The following is a 13,276-nucleotide window of genomic DNA, read 5'->3' as shown; positions in this document are numbered from 1 at the left end:
AGCCTACATTTTCAAAAAAAATCTAAATATGGATGTAGTACTGACACCTAAATAACAGCCTAATTTTCAGAAGTCTGAGCACACAATAGCTCTACTTATTTAAGTGCATAAATATGGATTTAGGTATGTAAATTTAAGTATCCATTTTTTTAAATCTTGGTCCTAAGTCTCAGCCTCTCTTTGCCTCAATTTCCCTATAAAATGAGGATGGTATACTGTAGACACACTCACAAAGTTTCTCCTTTGCTGAGGTATTGTGAGATTTCATTAATTAATGTTTATAAAAACCTTCTTTGATCTTTGAATGAAAGATGCTAAATAGCAGCAAAGTATTTCCTTTGTCTCTTTCCCCTGCCCATGTGCCCAAGAGTGCTGATCTCATTAAATATGACCATACTCACTTATAACTGAAGTTTCACACTGTTCATTATAAAACCCACAGTACGGTCTGTCTTTGGGAGGAAAATCAGCCAGCCAGCTGATGTAGGCAATTTCTGTGGTTGGGCTATAGATGGAGACAGATAAATGTAAGTGCCCATTTCTATTGCCTGTCCTCCTTTCCTAAAGTTATTTTCCAACAGGGAACACAAAATTGGCATCATTTCTAAAGCTCATAAATACTAGAGCTGAAAATGTGATTTCCCCCCCCACACACACACAAATTTCTACCAGAAAAAAAATCCTTTTGAAATATTTTGATCAAAAATGTCTGATTTTCTGCAGGGGTTTTTGAAATGAAATGGAACACATATTTTTTTATAGAATTATAGAAACATAGGGCTGGAAGGGACCTCAAGAGATCCTCTAGTCCAGCTCCCTGCGGTGAGGTAGGGTGAATTATACCTAGACCATCCCTAACAGATGTTTGTCTAGAAATCTCCAATGACAGGGATTCCACAACCTCTCTTGGAAGCCTATTCCAGAGCTTAACTATCCATATATAGTAATTAGAAAGTTTTTCCTAATATCTAACCTAAAGCTCCCTTGCTGTAGGTTAAGCCCTTTACTTCTTGTCCTACCTTCAGTGGACATGGAGAACAATTGATCACAGGCTCCTCTCAGTCTTCTTTTCTCAAGACAAAACATGCCCTGTTTTTTACCTTTCCTTATAGGTCAGGTTTTCTAAAGCTTTTATCACCTTTGTTGCTCTTCTCTGGACTCTCTCCAATTTGTCCACAACCTCCTTAAAGTGCGGCACCCAGAACTGGACACAGTACTCCAGCTGAGGCCTCACCAGTATCAAATAGAACAGGACAATTACCTCCTGTGTCTTACATACAACACTCCTGTTAATACTCCCTCAGAACAATAATAGCCTTTTCCACAACTGCATCAGTGTTGACTCTCATTCAATTTGTGATTCACTCTAATCCCCAGACCCATGTCAGCAGTACTACCACCTAGCTAGTTATTTTCCATTTTGTAGTTACACGTCTGATTTTTTCTTCCTAAGTGTAGTACTTTGCTCTTGTCTTTATTGAATTTCATCTTGGAATTTCAAACCAATTCTCCAATTTGTCAAGGTCATTTTGAATTTTAATCCTGTCGTCCAAAGTGGTAGCAACCCCTCCCAGCTTGGTGTCACCCACACATTTTATGTGTGTTTTCCACACCATTATCCAAGTCATTAATCAAAATATTGTATAGCACTGGCCCCAGAGCAAACCCATGCAGGACCCCACGACGCATGTCCTCCCAGTTTGACAGCAAATTACTGACCACTACTCACTGAGTACAGTCTTTCAACCAGTTTTGCACCAACCTTATAATACTTTATCCAGATCATATTTCCCTAGTTCATAAGAATGTCATGTGGGACTGTGTCAAAATGCTTACTAAAATCAAGGTATATCATGTCTACAGATTCCCCCCATCCTCTAAGCCAGTAACTGCATCAAAGAAGGAATTAGGTTGGTATGGCATGATTTCTTCTTGACAAATCCATGTTGGCTATTACTTACAACCTTATTATCCTCTAAGTGCTTACAAATTGATTGTTTGATAGTTTATTCCAATATCTTTTCAGGAACCGAAGTTCAGCTGATTGGTCTATAATTTCCTGGTCCCCTTTCCCCCCCTCCCTTTTTAAAGATAGGTACTATGTTTGCTCTTCTCCAGGGCTCAGGGACTTCACCCGCCGGATCGCGTATAGTGTAGATGTGATAAATCGATCCCCGATCGCTCTCCCATTGACTGCTGAACTCCAGCTCGGCGAGAGGAGGAAGCAAAGTTGATCCCGCGCCACGAGGATGCAAAGTAAGTAATTCTAAGTCGATCTAAGATACGTTGACTTCAGCTACGCTATTCTCGTAGCTGAAGTTGCATATCTTAGATCGATCCCCCCCACCCCCAGTGTAGACCAGACCTAAGGGGTTCAAGATTGATTCAGCTAGTTCCTTAAATACCCTAGGATGAATTTTATCAGGACCTTCTGACTTAAATATATCTAAACTTATCTAAATATTCTTCAATCTGTTCTTTTCCTATGTTGATTTGCATTCCTACCTTCTTGTTAATATTAACTGTGATAAGTATCTGGTCACAATTTACCTTTTTAGTGACGACCGAAGCAAAATAGGCATTAAACACCTTAGCCTTCTTGATGTTGTCCATTATTAGCTCTCCTTCCCCACTAAATAGAGGACCTACATTTTCCATCATCTTTCTCTTGCTTCTATATATTTATAGAACCTCTTCTTCTTGCCTTTTATGTCCCTTGCTAGGCTCATTTAGCCTTTCTGATTTTGTCCCTACATATTGGTACTATTCTTTTGTACTCATCCTTAGCAATGTTTCCACTTACTGTATTATTCCTTTTTGAGTTTCAAGTCCTTAAAGAGCTCCTGATGGAGCCATATTGGCCTCTTATGGTTCTTCCCATCTTGCCTTCCTATCAGGATAATTTGCTCTTGCCCTTTTAACATTGTTTCTTTGAGAAATGGCCAACTCTCCTGAAACTCTTTTCCCCTTAGATGTATGTTTCTTTCAAATCAATATGTAGAAACACAATGATTTTTTTTGCTTCATTTCAAATTCAAATATATTTCATTTCAGCTTTTTAAAGCTGAAAAATTTTAAGTTGCTAAATTTTGAGCTATTTCCCCTTTTTTCTTTCCCCCTTTTTTGCTCATTGACAAAAAGGTACAACATGGGGGGAAGCCTACTTTTGAGACCTTTATACTATTTAAAACCAGTGTAACACATTTGTACAGTCTTAAACAGCAAAACGGTGCTAAAAATGGGATTTCTCACCACTTTCCAACACTTCCTTAACATTTCCCAACTTCTGTCTGTTAGCAAACAGTTAAAGTGTTGAAAATAACACATTCAAAGAGAAAGAAACACTTTCAGCACATAACAGTGTCCCCTATACTTTGTTGCTCTTTTTCAGCTGCCGAAGGTTGGAAAAAGGTCAGAAAGTGTGTGCATGGGGCGGTGCAACTACCAATGAAATGAAAATTTTCAAAAAACCAAAATATTTTGTAAAAATCAAACATTTTTATTGAAACCCTGTTTTCCAACAGGAAAGTGTTTCACTGGAAATTATCTACCTGCCTGTAATTAATACTCTTTTTAAAAAAAACACAACCACCCTACTAATTATCAACATGCTCCAATTCGGAACCTGCTAATGGACTATCAGATACATTCAGTTAAGGTTGGCAATTGATTTCCTTTCAGCAGAGCCATTACTTTCAGGTGATATTGTCTGCTTGTGTAAGACATTTTCATGTTAACAAAGTTTGCTCTAATAGAAAAGACAAGTGGAAACAAGGATGCATGTTTCTCAAACTGAGATAACATGCCATATTTGTATACATGTAACTTATGTGTGTGACCTGCACTACAGAAAAGAGGCCACCTTCATATGAGTTCAATATCAGAGCATATACTTGTCATATACAATAAGACTAAAACACAAAACATATTCTACTTATATAAGGCTCTCTCATTTGCTCTAACTAAGCTCTGAGAAGTTATATCTGCAGCAGTTCCAAGAACAGGGGTTCTCAAACTGTTCTCAGGAGGTCACAAGGTTATTACATGGGGGGGATCGTGAGCCTGTCACAGCCTCCACTCCCAAACCCCACTTTGCCTCCTGCATTTATAATAATGTTAAATACAAAAAAAGTATTTTTAATTTATAAGGTGGGTCGCACTCATAGGTTTGCTGTGTGAAAGGGGTCACCAATACAAAACTTTGAGAAACACTGTCCTAGAATTAACTCTAAGGCAGTACTCTCAGAAAATCTTGTGTTCGCATCGGCCACTGGGCAGTCATGTTCACAACCAGTGAATTTCACCCCTGTGCAGAGGCTCTGACAAGGCCTATGTAACACATACGCCCAATATTGAGGGCTTAAGTACAACTTCAAGACCTTGTGCTTGCTCTCTGAACAGGGGTGACTTATCACCCATAAGCTACTTTCAATATTGTATTTTCACTTAAAAATATTACCCACAGTACCTGATTGTTTTTCTCTCAACATCATAATTAAGAATAGGAACGAACTGTGATGAATTCCCAGCTTTCTGCAGACAATATACAGAGTAATCCATCCACCTCTCACCTGATTCATCAATGTACACCAGGCCAGTAACCCCTAGAAAGAGAAAAGAGTACATAGCATACTCACTCAACACTGCTGGGCTTTTTTTGGTTCAAGGTTAATTCCATGTTCCTTCTTTAGCACTAGTAGCTAACAGGCTGGTGGTGGTAGGGAGCTGACACCCAGCTAAGCACAAGCCAGGCACCCTCCAAGTGAGCCTGCCTGAACCATAGCATAGACCTAAGAAGGAGGGCTGTGGGGCCCTGGCACCAAAGGGAAGAAGTGTAGGAGTTCAAGAACCTGAGGACTGGTGGGCCAGAGAAGCCTGCTTGAATTGCAGCACTGGCCCATGAAGGAGGGTTGTGGAACCCTTTAAACCAAGGGGGAAGGAGTTGTCAGTTCAGGAGCAGGGCAGGACTTTTCTCTGGGAAGTCTTTCTGTGAGAAAGCCTTTCCAGAGAAGCCAGGGGCTGCAGTGGGACTGGTAGAGCTGCCCAGCTCAGAGGGAACTGGAGGGGAACCAGGAACCTGATTTGCAACTGGAGTGAACTGGAGCTGAAGTTGTCTGGTGCCCAAGTAAGCTTCAGGGACCCATTTTCAATAGAAGACGACACCCTGCTAACTATGGAGCTGGTCAACATTTTTCAAAGTTAAAAATGTCAAAGCAATTTTGGAAACAAAGAGTTTATGTAGACAAGAAACAGTTCCAACTAAAGCAGCTCTGGGTATGTAGTGCCCACCTACACCCCTTCCTTACTTTCTTGGTATTTGGTTTTTATAAACCCCATCACAATAATGCTTTGTTACCATTTCTGGAAAAAGGGGAACATGGGAAGTACACCTTGGCCAGCACTAAAACTCTTTTTTTGTTTGTTTGTTTTTAAATGACAGACGTGGGGGTCGCTAAGAGCTGGTGTTTGCTAAGGTATAAAAAGAAAAGAAAAATGAATGGTTACAAACAAGCCACCATTTTAGCAAAAAAAAAGTAGGATAATATTTCTAGTTCTCTGGATTGAGTTCCTCTGGATTTACACTCTGATAACTGAGAACAGAATCCAACCTTACATACCTTTGCAAAACTTCTACAATTCATCAGTATTTAAAAATGGTTTTAAAAAAAAAGGATTAATTTGAACTAAGATGTTACTTTGCACACTGCCCAGAGAAAATCAAGAAAATCTTTCCTCTAAGACAATAAGAAGTGTGCTAACTCATGAGAGGCTTAGTTTCAGTCAGTTGCATGTGATTGACAAAGTCTCCCCATCAGCAGCTTACCATACAAACGAGTTTTGTTGTAGCCTTTCAAAGTGTTGACAAGTGCCCGTCCATCGCTGATATCTTTGCCTTCTTTTAACATTTCCCTTATGGACAGGGCATAGAGCAGGACTGCATCGTGCAGGTAGGCAGAGTAAGAACTCACCTGAAAAGCGCAAGATGGAAAAGCAATGTTTCAGCTTCAGAGATAAAGGACTTAGACAGAAGGTCCTTCTCCCTAGAGAATGAGTATAGGGTTTGCTTACAAAATTTCCATATAAACCTTATAGGACTGATACTAAACCTTGGGACAAAGTCAACAGTGAATTTCTGAGCCAAATTCAGCCCCGGCGTAAGCAGGTGCAATTTTCCATTGACTGCAATTGGAGCGGTGTCTACATACATATGAATTTGATCCTCTGTATAGAAAAGCAACCAGGATCAATGTCCAGATAGGATGGCATGAGAGTGAAGGAAAACCTCTATAGAAATGGTTCAAGTCACCCTTCTACTTAACTGGCAATATCATCACCACCCACTGAAAATCAATAAATGGGTGACCCACATATGTTTCTGATCTCAGGCCACCTCATTCAAGTAAGTACTCCTGGTGGAATCAGCAGAACTACACACACAAGTTGCACAAGAGGGAGATGGCCCTTGGTATGAATTGAACCCAGTGACCACACGTGCAGCAATTAGAGAGGACCATATCAAACCTCTTCTTCTGAAGCAAGTGAGCTGTAAAATGGCTGTCCCTTCAGTTTTTCATGGACCTGCTTCAGAAAATCTGAATACATAGTGTATCCTCCGTAAGGGTTGAGGGAAATCAAAAACACTGGCTGGTAGGCTTCAAGTACACTGCTGTTCTTCTCGCTGCTCAGTGCCTCTTTCAAAAAATTGTCCTGAAAGAGAAAAATGAGTTGAGGGTACAGTAAGTGGCTTAAAGTGATGGCGCTCTTAGTTCAAAGTGCAGTTACTGAGCTTGGGCTTGAACTGTGATCTGCTAGCACAAATTGGGGTGCAGAGTCAGGGCCATCTTTACTGTACGTTGGTTTATAAAGATTTCTTGCTACACCATTTTTAATGTCAATTCTCTGCTGGTGACAGGTTCCAGACTGACAAAAACAAGTGCTAATAAACCATCTTGGAGCAATACTCGCCAGGTTGCCACTGACCTGCTGCAAAACGAAGAACACAAATTTCCCATTCACCAGCCCTAGATGTTTGGCTTCCAGCATGATAGACCTAACATCCGAAGAGCTGCAGATTAAAACAATAACTGCAAGAGAAAAAGGTGTGGTTAGTCATTTGATCCCCATCCATCCACCACATTAAAAAAAATGGACAAGACAATCAGAGCTGCCAATCAACACTAGGATGATTTTTAAAAAGCTGAGTTAAATTACATGGCTCATGGTTACACATTGAACATATTTATTGCTTTAGCCAGCATGGACTGATGTCAATTGAAAGCTCTTTGTCATGGACTTGTTTAAATGAAACATGCATGGCTCACTGGGGCTTTCAGTGGTCGCTAGAAAGTAAGGAACGAGGATCCTACACAATTTACCCACTACTTACTCATATGAGTAGTCCCATTGAAGTCAATGTGATTTGTCATGGGAGAAAGGGTGACTGTTATGAATAAGGGTTGCCAGGGTCGCAGGCTTCTCTCTGCTACACAGTAGAGAGGTAGAAAAATCTGTAGTAATTTACTCCAGAAACAAAATAGCAAATCCACTGTGTAACTCAAAACACACTGAGTGGTACATTCCCACCAATAGACACATGGCAGTAACCAAAGACAGCCATGAAACATCTGCAGACACAAGTGGCAATTTGAGATGCTCAATACATTTCCTCACAGAAAGTGTTTTTTGTTTGTTTTGTTTTGTTTCTATTTTTTGTTCTTTGTCAAGGAGGGTTTCAATACAAAATAAAAAAATTGTGGAAAAGATTATCAAAGACAGTTTTTTATTTGCAATATTTTTCAACAAAAATTCCTGAGAAAAAAGAAAGTGATTTTTTTGTTTTGAAATTCTGGATTCCTGCCTACCACCACCATTCCCTCCCCCTCTCCTGCTGTGACTTTCTGACCTTTAACTAACTTGTGTCAGTGGGGAAAGAGTAACAAAATGTTCTCTCTGGCAGTAAGAGAAAGTAACAATTTCACTGCTAAGTGGTAACTGTAGTAGTGTTACTTTTAAACATGAGATGTTATCCACCCCCCACCCTGCAACTTTCCCATAATTTCTTACTGTTTCCCAGTTGGGAAAAAAGGGGGGGCAGGAAGAAAGTGCATATTGGGGGAACCCTTACCCACAAAAATCAGAATTTCCCAAAAGGGAAATTTCAAAAAGATATTGTTCTTGTGTACATATGGGGGTGGGGGATCAGTTTTCCAGCCACCTTTAGAAAGGATATGTGGAGCAGTCCAGCACATGGAAATCTGGAAGCAAATGCTACATAAGGAATACTTCCCATGTAAGAATATATACTTTCCAGATGGAGTTATTTGTATCACTGTGGTGCCCAATGGAAACAAACAGGTTGAGGTCACATTATACTAACCCTTGTAGTTCCCTTGCATGCAAGCATTCGCTAATGCTGATAGCCATATACAACCCGAGTCCTGTATATACACACCCAAATCACATCCCACTGTTGTCGGTGGGACTGGGTGTTCTAGAGAAGCTAGAGGGCCTGACAATTCGAGCATCACACGAAGAGTCCTTTTTTCCTGAGTACGTGAAAGTCAGCAGGTTGGGGCATGCGCCCTCCACAGGTTTCCTGTTTCCCTTCACACTGCTGACCCTCATATCAACGAGTTGACTGACCATGACCCCAATTACTCCCACTCTTTATGAGGTACACATTATCTCTTCCCCCTCTGCACTGATTTGTATTGTCATGGCCCTAAACAGTCAGATGAACCTCTGTAACCGGATCAGAGGAATTCTGCCCCTCTTCTGATCCTTTGCTCTTCAGAATAGTTCCTCTGACTTATGCCACGTATCGCCTATGCAGCTCAAAAAGGGGCAGTAGGTTCTAGTCTGCCTTGCATTCTTGTCTTCTGAAGTGCTAACTTTGGTGTCATAGAATGGCATTTGTAGGAGGGATTTATTGTACTGTCAGTTTCACATGTGGATATTTTCTATGTAGTAAGAGCAACGTACTAATCTTCAGTAAGTAAAGCAAAATCCTTATGCTGCATCTTGTCATTCTCGTCTAGTTACAAAGGGAAAATCAGAACACACTTCCAAGATGCTGTAGGTGCCAAAGAAAAAGTCAGTAGGAACCCTGTCAAAGATCAGCTTCTCATGAGCCTAAGAGTGAATGGAAATCACCCAGCTGGGGTCTGTAGCCAGCATGGCAATTGGGCACAGCAATTATATTCAGCTTCATAGGTTTTCTGATGTAACATGTTTATTTGAGTTAATATCTTTCTTCATTTCTCCTTAAAGATGATGTGCTAATAAGGGAAGGGTGTGAAGGCTAAATATAAGGAAAAGCTTTCTGTAATCATGCCTTTCAAAACACAAGCAGAAAAAAAAATTGTTGTCTTGTAGCTGCAAGCAATAGGCAAAACCTGCTGTTTGCCACAGAGCTAAACATCGTGCTGTTGTGAAATAATTCTCATCTACCCAAGCGTTTGGATACTGACGTTCCAATGAGCACACACGCATTTTGCTTCAGAATTCTGCACTGCCACAGCAAACAGCTTTTAAACCGGATTAGGTTTCTGTATAATAAGGATCAAGAAGAACCTTGATCACATACTTACAGTAATATAACAAAGGTCTTCCATTGTTTTAGTGGAAATATTTAAAACAGTCTTTTTTTCCCAAACTTTATTACATTTTTTAAACCAAAAAAATAAAAAGTCGTGAGTTCAAAAACTGTTTTTAGTAACATTTTGTTTTTGAAAACAAAAAGTTTATCAAAACCCAATATTTTTAATAAAAACCAAATTGTGTTTTGCTTTTTAACAGAAAACGTTGGGGGGTTGTTGTTGCTGTGGGTGTTGAAAATGTAGGAAATGTTGACCAAAATTAAAATTGTTCACAAAAATGGTTGAAAAAAAATGATTGATGAAATATTTTTGACCAGCTCTAGTTAACACATCAATTAATTCGTTTTGGACAGGTTGTCTTCTCCTCTCACCTGTGACCAGATTTGGAAAAGCTGTGTCCATAGGCAGAGTTTTCATGAATCCAGAAAGCTGACCTGTGTAACCGTGCCACGAGGGAATACCGACACACACTGTCAGCAGCATGATGGGAAGGACACGTTGTCCATTGAATGGCAGGGAGAGAGCTTTCTCTATTTCTATGAGCAACTGGAGCTCCTTGCATGATTCAAGTGTTTTATGTAGTCCTATGGACAAGTCCCTGCATGTGTGCAGCCCAAACAATCAGGCTGAGCCTTGGGTGGCTCAGGGCTTGTCTACACTACCGTGCGGGGTCAATCTAAGATACGCAACTTCAGCTACGTGAATAGTGTAGCTGAAGTCGACATACTTAGAGCTACTTACCGCAGTGTCTTCACTGTGGTAAGTCAACAGCTGAAGCTCCCCCGTCGACTCCGCTTGCGCTCCTTGTTCTGGTAGAGTATCGGAGTCGACGGGAGAGCGCTAAGCGGTCGATTTATCGCGTCTATGCTAGATGCGATAAATCAACTCCGTCTGGATCGATCGCTGCCCGCTGATCCGGCGGGTACTGTAGATAAGCCCTTAGTGTGGCGAAGGATGCCCCAATACCATGGAGTGGGAGAGTGATCTGTGCACAGGGGACAGCGTAGAAGAACGTGTGTGTGGAAGATGCAGACAAGCAAAGGGGTGGGAGAGGAGAGGGACCCCAGACAATGAGCTAAGAGATTGGCTAAGTAGGGTGGAATTCAGGAAATTCTGATATTTTGCCATTTGTTTTTATTCCAAATTGAGAGAAAAAGTTGAAATCTCAAAACTTTCTGTAGAACAAACACATTCCAAATGAATATTTTGATTTGGAAATGTCAAAACATTTCAATCAACACACCTGAATTTAAACATTTCATTTCACTTTGTCAACTTGAAACAAACCCATTACATTTCCATTTGGGTTTACACTAATCTCTACATCCACCTGAGCTGTTGCGGTTCATTATGAGTGCAGTAGCTCTAGATCCCTAATGACCTTAGTGATTCCCTGTCCTGGATGCGCCACGAGGATATGGCAACAGGGAGGGACCATAGTGGGTCATGGCAAATGTCGTCCAGCCAGGCAGCTGGGCCAATAGGGGACAACGGGGGCATGAGAGACCTGGAACTACAACTCCCTTGAGGCACTGGATTGGATTAGGACACAGGTCAATGCTGACCCAGAATAACATATTTCTCTTGTTCATTTAGATGGAAACATTTCATTTCAACAAAACCCCTCTTTCTTATGGGAACACATTTTGTTTCAAATTTTTCAACCAGTTCTAGTCATTTCCTGTTCACAAGCCATGTTTAACCTTTTGATTGGTGAAGAGAGGTCTGTAGCTAAATCCTTTAGAAGTCAGTTTTAACGGGGACATACCAGCTGCCAAAGGGCTATTTTAGAAAAAGAAGTCTCTAACGCCATTTAACGAACTAACGAGTTTATCGAACAAGTCTAGCTAACCAGACTTGCAAATTGTTGTTGGTCCATTTGTGTGTTATACGCGGCTTTTAGATCCCTTTCCCTGCAGTAGTTGGCAGTCACAGCAGTGCAATTCACTTCAAACTGAAATGAGATCAGTGTTGCATACTGGGAGTTCTTTTGTTTGCTGCTATTATGTAGTTATGACTGCATTTATTTGGATTAACAAGGATGCTGAAATAACGAATAAAAGGAAGAGTTCTCCAGTTACATTAAAAACAAGTCAACATCTGGATCACTCTTCAGGGCAGAGAGTGTCTCCTGTTCGTACACTGTGTGGTGCCTAGCACAATGATCTGTGCTAATCACAGTGAACCCAGTTAAGTCAGTGTAGCCGTGTTTCCAGGTTTTACTCACACTACACAATCTTGCTGCTGCCCTCTCACCCAGAGGAGAATGTTTCCTACTGATGGTGCCTTGCATGCCTTACTCCACAGCTAGTGAGAACATATCAACCATCCTCTAAGTCACTCCCAGCTGAGCGTATGTGTGCGTGTGTGTGTATTAGAGAGAGAGAGAGAGAAATAATTCTAAAATAATAATGCAGAATATACACTAAGAAGTAGTCAATTCAAGCTTCCTGACAGAGTTTCTTTCCTTAAGCATAAAAATGAATATGCTCCATGCAACGCTGTGCATCTCATTTCCTCTGACCTACATATGTGAGACAAGCTAAGGGCAAAATTCTGGTTCAGCCAGGTTGATTTGACAATCACATTCCACTCCCATAGTCTATTCCCATTGACATGTTATTATAGAAATATGAGTCAATATATACTCGGGGGGGGAGGGTATGAGCATATTTTTGCTCTAAGTGGACCAATAATTTAATTGCTTTAATACGGCGAGCCATATTTTGCTCTCCAATTGAAGTCCCCAGGTAACTAAGGGTATGTGCACTGCACACTAAGCTTTGGTCTACGGGACCTAGGCTTGTGGCTTTGGTATTTCCAGGCCTGTGCTTGAGCATCCATACTGGATTGTAAACCTGGGTTTAAAATGGCTGGAGTCTGGTCTCACAGCCATGCTAATGCATCTATACTGCACTACAAAGACTTTCTGACCTGGGTTTGCAGCCTGACATGTATTCACACTGCAAAATTATTGGACTTAGAGCTAAGTCTCAGGGGGGCTCAGGATCTGAGCCACCCCCACCCTCGGCAGGGTCTTAGGACTTAGGTATTGAGTGCTTGCTAACCCAAGTCAGACTGGTTTGTTTGTGGAAGGAAGGGAGGCTTGGACTCTACCTTGAGTCAGAACCTGGGCTTTGTATGCAATCTAGACATACCCTAATAGCCAACTATGTTTAATAAAATTATACCAGATAAGCTTCCAGATTGATACAAGTGATGTGTTGTAGTAATTTTTCATTCATCTGTATTTGGCAAAGTTCTCCATGTAGTCCCTTTAAAGCCAGCCAGTATAAAACACTTTTAAACTGGAACTTACTTCTGGCAACAGACGATATGTATTTGAGGTTTTCCTGGTGGAGACTTGGATCTTCTGTGCTGTATCTGACTTTAGCAGTGATAGTGATATTGACTTGGAGTTGGTTTTCGACAGACATCCAGAGTTCATCAATTTTCTCCCCGGTGGAAGCATCAGACGAACCTCCAAATAATCCAACATATTTCCAGCCAAAATATTGCAGACTTTTATGCAGAACTTCCCCTATCCTTTGCAGAGGGGAGACAAGTTTGACATAGGTGTCATATAGATCTGCATTGTCCAGCTTTGCACTCTGGCCAACAAATCCAAACCAGGGGATATTCCAATGAGAAGCCAGCAAACCAGTAACCTAGACAGC

The 13,276-nt window shown here is 40.9% G+C and overlaps 1 protein-coding gene across 1 annotated transcript in view; it reads right to left on the bottom strand.

The window, feature by feature from the left end:
* Window positions 1-13,276, bottom strand: part of LOC128841153 (guanylate cyclase 2G-like) — a 61,519-nt gene that overhangs the window by 29,823 nt on the left and 18,420 nt on the right. The window contains exons 2-7 of the mRNA XM_054035923.1: window positions 12,919-13,267; window positions 6,982-7,085; window positions 6,523-6,708; window positions 5,825-5,969; window positions 4,469-4,604; window positions 402-505 (exon numbers count right to left, since the gene is read on the bottom strand). Coding sequence (XP_053891898.1) covers window positions 402-505; window positions 4,469-4,604; window positions 5,825-5,969; window positions 6,523-6,708; window positions 6,982-7,085; window positions 12,919-13,267 — 1,024 coding nt within the window. The remainder of the gene's footprint in view (window positions 1-401; window positions 506-4,468; window positions 4,605-5,824; window positions 5,970-6,522; window positions 6,709-6,981; window positions 7,086-12,918; window positions 13,268-13,276) is intronic.

Source organism: Malaclemys terrapin, chromosome 7, assembly GCF_027887155.1.
Source record: "Malaclemys terrapin pileata isolate rMalTer1 chromosome 7, rMalTer1.hap1, whole genome shotgun sequence".
NCBI classification, from domain to species: domain Eukaryota; kingdom Metazoa; phylum Chordata; order Testudines; family Emydidae; genus Malaclemys; species Malaclemys terrapin.
Note: the sequence above shows the minus strand (reverse complement) of the source record. Positions and strands in the feature narration are given on the sequence as shown.